This window comes from Pyxicephalus adspersus, chromosome 2 (genome assembly GCF_032062135.1).
Source record: "Pyxicephalus adspersus chromosome 2, UCB_Pads_2.0, whole genome shotgun sequence".
Lineage (NCBI taxonomy): Eukaryota > Metazoa > Chordata > Amphibia > Anura > Pyxicephalidae > Pyxicephalus > Pyxicephalus adspersus.
Window position 1 is genome coordinate 112,822,758 of NC_092859.1, and position 9,323 is coordinate 112,832,080.

Below are 9,323 nucleotides of genomic sequence, written 5' to 3' on the forward strand. Positions count from 1 at the left end.
GAGCTGCAAAAGGTTGGGGACCACTGCTATAAACAACCAGTGAAAATAAGTGATAATATGGCATCTACTGTACTAAGTCCTGAACATAAGGACATCTCCTGTTCACATCCTTACCTTTGTCTGGAATGTGCAGTAAAGATGTGTCAGGAAAGGATGTTCCCAAGCCAGAGAAAGAACTCTTTTCTCCACCATGGTGCATTCAACATCATCATCCATGAGCACAACATCTTTCTTTAGGACTTTTATAGCAAAATAATGTTCTGTTCCCTTCAGCTCTGCAAGAAAAACCTTAAAAAGAAGTACAAGATTTACTTGTGTGAAAAATAGACCATTTCATAAATAATTAATACAACTGCAGCAACACTGAAAGTATTTCCTTTAGAATATGTTTTCTTCTAAAAGTCAAATTCCGGATGCTTTTTTCTACTTCAATTACAAAGAAACTACAAAGCAACCAGTGAATCCAGGGCATTTAAAATAAAATAGTATCTTCTTTATTTCACAGATTTTACCACACAGTAATGGACATTGTGATTGTATGTACTAAAATGCATGGTATATGTGTTTTGTATTGTATTACTATGCATTCCTAGTAGAATTGCATGTGTTCTTCAGTGTATCATAAGAATGTGTATGGTGTGCTCCATTTTTTAGTACAGTAAGGCTTGTTAAGGGCCCATTTCAAGCATGAATAAAAATGTATCACAACTCATGCATTAACACTCACATATGATTAAATAGAGCCTTGGAGTTGTGTTTCTACTATTTTCTGCAAGTGATTGTTCCACCTTACCTTACAAATGTTTAGCAATTCTAGTAACCTTTTCTTGAAACAATTTTAGTTTCACACAAAACACTACTGTTTTTATCTTCCTTTGATAGGTTGTACAAAACAAATGTAACTCTGTGTAAGTAGTACTAATATAGCAAATACTAAGAACAGAAAGGAAAAAGAGGAAGCTAGGTCACTTTATATATGTGATTTTCTCCTCCAACCATTTCCTTTCTCATTACTAATAATGTTTGCAATAAGGAAACACTAAAATAATTTACTAAATAGACAGAATGGCCCTGATTTACTAAAGCTCTCCAAGGCTGGAGAGAATACACTTTCTTCAGTGAAGCAGGGTGATCTAGAAAACCTGGAATGGATTTCCTAAAATAATTTGCTATTTGCTAGCATGTGTTTTGAATCCTGGACCAGATCCATTCCAGGTTTGCTGGATCACCCAACTTCACTGATCAAAGTGTATTCTCTCCAGGCTTGGAGAGCTTTATTAAATAAGGGCCTATATATCATGGCATTCCATGTAATAACACAGGAACAAGTGAAGTTTTAAAGCTGACATAAACATTCTGCATAATGTTTACTATTCTCAAAATGTTAATTCTTGGGTGCTCAAATAATGTTGCTATTTAATATTTCTGGTATTCACAAGTTTCTGGTGTGATTTATATTATAGCTCTATTCACCTCTACTGAGTAGGAAATATTACTACACAGTAAAGAATGAACAAATAAACCTCTATTTTTTTAAGCTATGTACATTCTTGACCAGTTTTTAGAATTGATGGTTTGGAGCCATCTATTGGGACTCTTGTAACCTCCATACACAATCGTTTTTGCCTGGCTCATTTCTAATGGCAGTTGCACTACCCCCAGTAGATATGAAATCAGAATTTACTATTTAGTCAACAACATCTACATAGAAAAGCTATGTGAATGGTGTCTCTTACTATGTAATATTAACAGATAATAGAATTGAGAAATAGTACTTAGAAAAAGCAGACACTAATTTACCTTTCCAAAACTTCCTTTTCCAAGCATTTTATGCAGAATAAAGTCATTGAACGTCAATTCAATTTGGCTGGATGTCTCCTCTTCTATACTTATAGTCTCTGCCTTAGCCTCAGCTGTAGTTTCCTGACATTTGACTTCTTCCACTGGGGACTCCCAGGAAATGCCTTGCGGCTCTATATTTTGCAGAGTAAAGATAAGCATAATTCTCATTATTTCAATACTGAATACAGGATGAAACTTTTATAAGTAGCATTACACTTACATATCTGTAACTACCGTTCTCTTTTGTCGAACTATCGGTTACTATCTTTGCCGTTTTAGGCTGTCAATGTTCTTAAACTATTTAAATTGGTATTCTATTGTAACATTGTGTGAAAAATGTTTTTTTTTTTTTTGGTGTTTACATGTTTGAGAGTAAGGCAAGGCTAAACACCATTTTTGACAATCTATGAGCTACTTACCCTAACAAATATATTTATAAAATAATGGCAAATACACTTCAATTCCAAAAAAAATAAATTTAAGAACTTTGAAGGAATATTGTAATGTATTTCTTGGATTTGTTAAACTAAGTTTGGACCCTAATGACCCTGGCATCATCCTAGCTAAAACATTCAATATATGTCACATACCTTTCCTCGTAGAAACTAAAGGAGGCTTTTCTTCTGTTTTTTTGTGACCAACTTCAAGTGGACCTAGTCTGTAAATTTGTTCAGTTTCTCTTTGCCTCCTATCCTGGAATCAGAAAAAAGGTCACTAGAAGCATATCAAATATGCAGCAAACTTGTTTGCCATAATTAATGTTGTCCATGTCATGATGTCTTAGAGGTAAGTTGTAATAAACATTTCACATCTTAGTTTATTCTGAAGCCACTGGAAGTGACTGTGCAAACTATAACAGTGCTCATATTAATACAGAAGATTTATTCAAAATAAATGTAGCAAATATTACTATTATTGAGATATTCTACTTAATTCGCTATGGAAATATCAAAAATGAGCTACAAGTGGACCTAAAATGTGTTGCCCATACCAACCAGGTATATGCCACTTTTATTTTTTGGAGCAAGAGGAGCATTAATTGGTGTCTCTGGGGAACAGGCTTCATTTTTTAATGTTTCATGTTTTACTTATGAACCTTACTAATATGAATCATTGCTCCCAGTGCCAAGTTCTCACCACAGCTTTTATCAAAGATCTATGTGCAGGTAAAAGGTGATACTTTTGTATCCAAGTGGTTATATTTAGTGGCAAAGTTACTTTTACACTTGAGGGTTGGGGGGTGGAGAAAGGGGAGCCTGAAGTTGTACTTAGAAGGTTAAATGTTGGGTTAAGATTTAGGAATAAAGTATTGTTAGTATGAATTTACTTTAAACATTACTTTAGGATAAGGGTTAGGAGTGAGAGGTATAATTACACTTTTACAAGTTTGGCTAAATGTTAGAGTGTGTAAAAGAAAAAAAAAAAAAACAACAAAAATGTACCTGTTGTGTACTCTCTATCATGGCCAAAGCTTCTGCCATCAACTTCTGATTGACCCCACATAGGTTTGCTACTAGAATAAGAATCAGTTCGCCAGCATTTTGTCCTAAATCATCACAAAATGCGATGATATCAATTTAAGAACTATAATGTTAAAAACTAGAACTAAATTAAGTCCTAGAATGTTACAAGCCATAGATAATTAGAATCATAGATTCTAGAATCATTTGAGAGACAACTCTGTAATAAATAATGAAGGCCCACACCTTCGACAATCCCTTTTACAAACAGTATTTGAGTAGAGTTCTACCAGAGTTTGGCAGAATACATAGTTATTTATAGTGATTCATTGTATTTTATGGATATCGTTCACTATGTGGAAGCTGATTTGGGTAAAATAAGCTGTGTGAGAGGGTGGAATTCTCCATGTTAGTACATGGAGGGGTCACAAGCACAGAGGTAATTTATAGTTGCAGTATTACTGTAACTGAAAGAGCACAGATAATGCAGAGGCTTATTCATATACATTAACACTTACCACTGTTTCTTTGCTGTTGACTGCCGATCCAGTGCACTTAGCAATAACTTTATCAATGCAGTTTTTATGAATGGCAGCATTGCACTCTATTAATTGTAAAAAAAAAAAAAAAAATTATAGATGTATTCATTATTCCTAAAAGTTAAAAAAAATAAACATTTGAAAAATTCTTACGTTGACATTGATATCCTTGCTTGTTAAGCCCCCTGGACAAATGAAAAATACATACAATGTATCATTAGGTAAAAATGTTTGTGTGCAGTTTTATATACAGTGTAAGTAATCGTCATTAAAAAACCAACACATAAATAAGTCTTTAATGTATAGTTGGGTGAAATCTAAACTGTTAAATGCTGTGGGGGTATCCTAGGGAATGTGAAGCAAAGAAAATGCACAAAGCTGATTGTTATTACAGTTTAGTACGCTTAAACCAAAGAGCTCCTGAAGGTAAATTGTAATGGTATTTACAAGTTCCAAGTTTGTAAATTGAGATAATTTATTTTGTTCATTTAGAATCATTATTTCACAAATAAACATTTCAATTAAGGTGACCCTATGATAGTAAAAGCTCAGCACTCTCTACCTATGGATTTAAATAAAAATGGGTGAATATTTAGTACCCGAAAGGGAAGGGCATATGTCTTTGACCCAGCAAATTCAGCCCAAGAACTGATCATTTAGGACCAAAAGTAGGCTGCACCAACTCCAAAAAATACAATGTAACAGCCACACTTAATTTAACAACAGCTGAACGCATCTTCTGATGAAGCCAAAAGGGGAAACGCGTCAAGGACTTCAACTTAAAGAACTATAAGTTTAGAGGCAACAAATTGTCTGGGGAAAGTGTCCCACAAAAAATCGTTATGCTCTGGAATGTATTTTTAATGTGGTATATACATATGTAAATTCAATAATTTATATGAATTTTTAACTGTATAAAGTAAATAGAGATGCGGTACCTTAAAAATACCAAAAAAAAAAAATACAGTTCTTCTGAAGTTCCATTTGTTTTATCTAAATTTAACACCATTATCCGTAGGCACTGTTTTAATAAGGATCTAATGTTTGCCTGTTCATATATGTTAAAAAAGTGAACAATTTACATAGGGTATACTAACTACTTCACATGACTGTATATGTTACCATCAAGAGAAATTTAGGCATGCCCTCACTGAGTACAACAACTGAATGGCACAAAACTACAGGTGGAAAATTCAGGGCAGGGAGAACAGTTACAGCTGCTTCATAATTCTCTGAAAATGTGTGGTCTATTCCACGCGAACAGCTGTTGGTTACAAAGCCTGTCCCCATTTTTTTTTCATATTGCAATAAACATTGCTTGCTATTCCCAATATTTATTACTGCAAGCACAGAGGTGGGTAGATGTAGGAATTCTGTTGGTGATGGTTCACCTACAAAGTACCTGGCAAATATGTGAAGTTAGCATATGGTAGTTTTTACTGATAAAGCTGCAATTTGTCTTGAAATAAACTGGAGAACCTGGGTCACTTTAGTTCATCCACATCTGACCAGAAAATGTTTTTATGTCTTTGGGGATTCTGTCACATGCTTCTGGTTGGATTTCTTAAGCAAATGCTTTTTTTCTAGCAATTCTTCCATAAATCTCTATGCTATGGAGTGTATAGCTTAATGTGGTCTTGTGGACAGATACTCCTGCTGCGAGTCTTTTCAGCTTTTTCTGTGTTATTCTTGATGTCTTTGTTATATCTAAGATTAATGGTCTCCTCACCCAGTGTATGAGATTCTATGGGTGTCCTTTTGTCTGCTTTGTAGTGGTTCCATATTCTTTCAATTTGTTATATTGGATTTATAGGGTTCTGTGGATTGTTCAAAGAGTTTGTTTGTATAATTCAACCCCCATCTAAACTTCTCCACAACTCTTGGAATGCTGCACAGTCTTCATATTGCATGCTTCGAGGTGTTACAGAGCCTGGGCTTTTCAGAACTGGTCTATTTATATTGTGTATACAGACATCATGTGACAAATCACCTGACACATGATCGTGTATTATTATTATATTTTGTTGTAGAGCACTTTACAGTATGAGCTACAAGCCTGTACACATACCAAATACAAACTATGGCACATGAAGAGAGGAGGATCCTGTCCAATCAGCCATACTAGAGGTGGGGAGCCTGGTATACAACAGATAGAGGGAACTGTGGTTATTTAATATTGTTCAAAGAGAGATGGGTATGGGCCTTTTAGTGTGTTTTGAGGGCTTGTTGAAATATGTTGAAGGTAGGTGCAAGCAAAATGGGACAGGGGGAATTCTTGGAGTCAGAAATGTGAGCAGGACAGGAACCATGGAATGATTTAAAGGCAAAGCACAGTGGCTGGCATTTGATCCTAAAGTTTTGATGATCATAAGGATTGCACACATGAACCTCATCGATTAATTGTGTGAATTCGGAAGTTACTGAAGTTGTTGAACCAGAATTTTTTGGGGGGATATGAAGCTCAAATGTGAAGTTTCCACAACTCTGACATGGGTGCACAGGTGAATTTGGGTGATATCTGCATAGAAATGGTATTGTAGCCTAAAGGATGGTGGTGCAAAGAGAAAAAGAGTTCAGTTTCAAGGACTAGGCCTTGGGGAACACCAACAGAGAGGTGGTGGAAGAAGAACAGTTAGCATTAAAAAGAGATTTAAAATAATCAGTTGGATAAAAATACCCAAACCAGGAGAGCACTGTGTGGCAAATACTCATAGACTTCACAATATGTAATGGAGAACAGTGTCAAAAGCAGAGAAATATCCAAAAGGAGGAAGAGAAAAAAGTGGCTTTGTGACTTGGCTCTCAGAATGTCATTGACCACCTTTTTGAAAGTGTGAAACTTAGTTCAGTGTGTGGGTTAAAAACCAGAATGAGGAGGGTCTAGTAATGAGTTGAAGATTGGAAATTCTGCTAGTCTTTTGTATAGTATAATTAGTAGGTTCATGAGTCATGCTTGTAAACTACTGAGCCAAATTTTGCAAGATCCACAAAATATTGAACACGGTAACTGCAAAAACAAATTCGTGTGCTGAGTTATTAGCACGGGGAGACCATCAAGCCAACTATCATTTCCCAATGACCGAATTTGGTCAATGACATTATTTAGGTTTCCCTGCACTAATAACACAGTGCACGGGACTTTTCATTTAGCTACAGGTCCGCAAAGACCAAGCAGTGCTGTAGTGCATTATAGTTTTTAAAAATGTGTCACTCTTAAATCCTATAAACCAATTGATTTTTGTACTTATTAAACAGATAAAAAATTACATTCAATGGTATATTTAACAGATTAAAAAGTAGAAGAGAAGTTCATTGGTAGAGTATTAAAACTGTTTAACATCTACCAGTGCAGCACACAAGTACTGTATGTATAAAGGCTGCCATACAATAGATTTTTTATTATTATTACAAAGGATTTATATAGCACCAACATGTTACATTGCACTGTACAAAGTCAATAGTCATGCCATTATCTGTACCTCAAAGGAGCTCACAATCTAATGTCCTTACCATAGTCATATGTCTTTATCACAGTCTAAGGTCAATTTTGAGGGGAAGTAAGGTCAACACAGATGACCCTATTGTGTTGGTGATATTGCAACAACTCAATGATTCTCTTTATCTCTGCATATTCTTCACAAAGAGAAACTGAATGGCCAATTGGGAATGACCCAAATATTTTGCCATTGTAAAGGAGGACACACTTTAGGCTCCGCTTTGAGGTATCGATGAATAGTTGCCATTCAGTTGAGTTATAGATTGGAATTCCCAATTCCTCCAATAAACCAGGTATGTTATGGCAATATACAAAGCCACTGTCAGTTCTAAAGTACTGCAGAAATACAATTTCTCTGGTTGGAAAGTACGATACCTTCATTTCTTTTTCGTGTAAGTTTTTCTCACGCGGTCTTGATGCTAGTCCAAACACTCAACTCATGCTGATCAAATCCCTTACGAACAGAGACCTCTTTAATTTCAAACTCTTCATCATTGTTGTCACCTAGTTCATCACCATAATCATGTTCTTCAAAAGATAACGATAAGGTAGTGTAACGAAAACCGGCACTGGGATTTCATATGAATGAGCCACTGGGCATATAGCCGATGGCAGACTAGGATACTTTATGTTACATTTATTTTTCTTGGTAGGTCCTGAAGTTTTCACTATACAAAAGTAACAGTCACTGGAATGATCTCCTGGCTCTCGCCAAACCATAGGTATACCAAATGGCATCTTATCAAGTTCCCTTTGTCCACATCTGTAAACCCTCGACACACTGTTCGCACACCTCATGAGCTCATGATTTGCACACCAAGACTTATCTTGATCACCAAGTTAAACTTTGAAATATGCCAAATAGGCTTGCTGTGTGTGCTGATGTTCGCCCTTTGACTGGGAATGGTGGAACTACCACAGATATAACAAAATGAATCAGGGTTGTTTAGGCACTTACGGCTAGAAACAGCAGAGCCAGACATGATCTGAAGGAAAGGAAATACGTGTGTAAGTAAAAAAAAAAATTTTTGCTTATTCACTACGTAGAGCAGTGCACAACCTCTGACCACACTGTCTTGCGTGTAAATGAATAGCCTATACAAATCCATGCTACAGTAGTCGCATTAATATAAGCGGTAGAGAAAAAACCCTGAGGTGGTAGAAGAAAACTAACTGCGCTTTCAGAATCAGCATACCTATTTTAGTGTAAATAAGCTTAGAAATTGTTCCCTAGTGTAATTTAGGTTACAATCAGTTGTAGATAAATTAGATGTATTAGTACATAAATTGTATTATATGTACAAATTATCCAATTGACCAGAATATTGCAAGTGTGTCTATCCTATTGTGTGTCTATTGGTAGGATGAATGTAAAATTGGTAGGGGATTTGCTTGTGTGTGTTAGCTCTCAGTATTACCATCCTCATGTACAAGCTGCCTACTAAGCAGGATACTTTATGAATTAAAGAGGACATAGCAAAATCTATGCTAAAATCTCCAAAAAAGTGGTAAGTGATGATCTGAAATAAAATTTGAATGTATATATGTAATTGTATATGTAATGTATATATTTTATCCTGAGCAGATTTATTTTCTTTCAATTTTTAAACTGAAACACAAATGCAGAAAAAAAATCATACAAAATGGAATATATCCTAAACTGTATCACATGAAAATAGGTTTGGTGGTGGGTAACATGTATGTTGGGTAACATGTATGTTGGGTTAGACACTAACTTGTCTGCAACAAGCTTTTATGTTCCTTCCTGAATTCCTCCTTCTACCACTATTTAAAAGTATATTGATAATTTATTTGTATAAAGCAGTAATTCTGCATGATATGTAAATTAGAGACTGGTGGTACTAAAATGACAAGAAAGACATTATGCCAACACTAATATTTAAAAAATAATGAAATATATATATAAAAAATTGATTTTTTAACTTCAAATAGAAAAACACAGTTCACAAGAACATATTTTGAAAA

The 9,323-nt window shown here is 35.1% G+C and overlaps 1 protein-coding gene across 1 annotated transcript in view; it reads right to left on the reverse strand.

The window, feature by feature from the left end:
• The window catches only part of PRKCQ (protein kinase C theta), a gene marked incomplete at its 5' end in the record, with an annotated part of 12,681 nt that extends 9,326 nt beyond the window's left edge, over window positions 1-3,355 (reverse strand). Inside the window, 4 exon segments of the mRNA XM_072401871.1 lie at window positions 115-288; window positions 1,801-1,973; window positions 2,433-2,535; window positions 3,285-3,355. Coding sequence (XP_072257972.1) covers window positions 115-288; window positions 1,801-1,973; window positions 2,433-2,535; window positions 3,285-3,355 — 521 coding nt within the window.
• Between the last annotated feature and the right edge of the window lie 5,968 nt (window positions 3,356-9,323).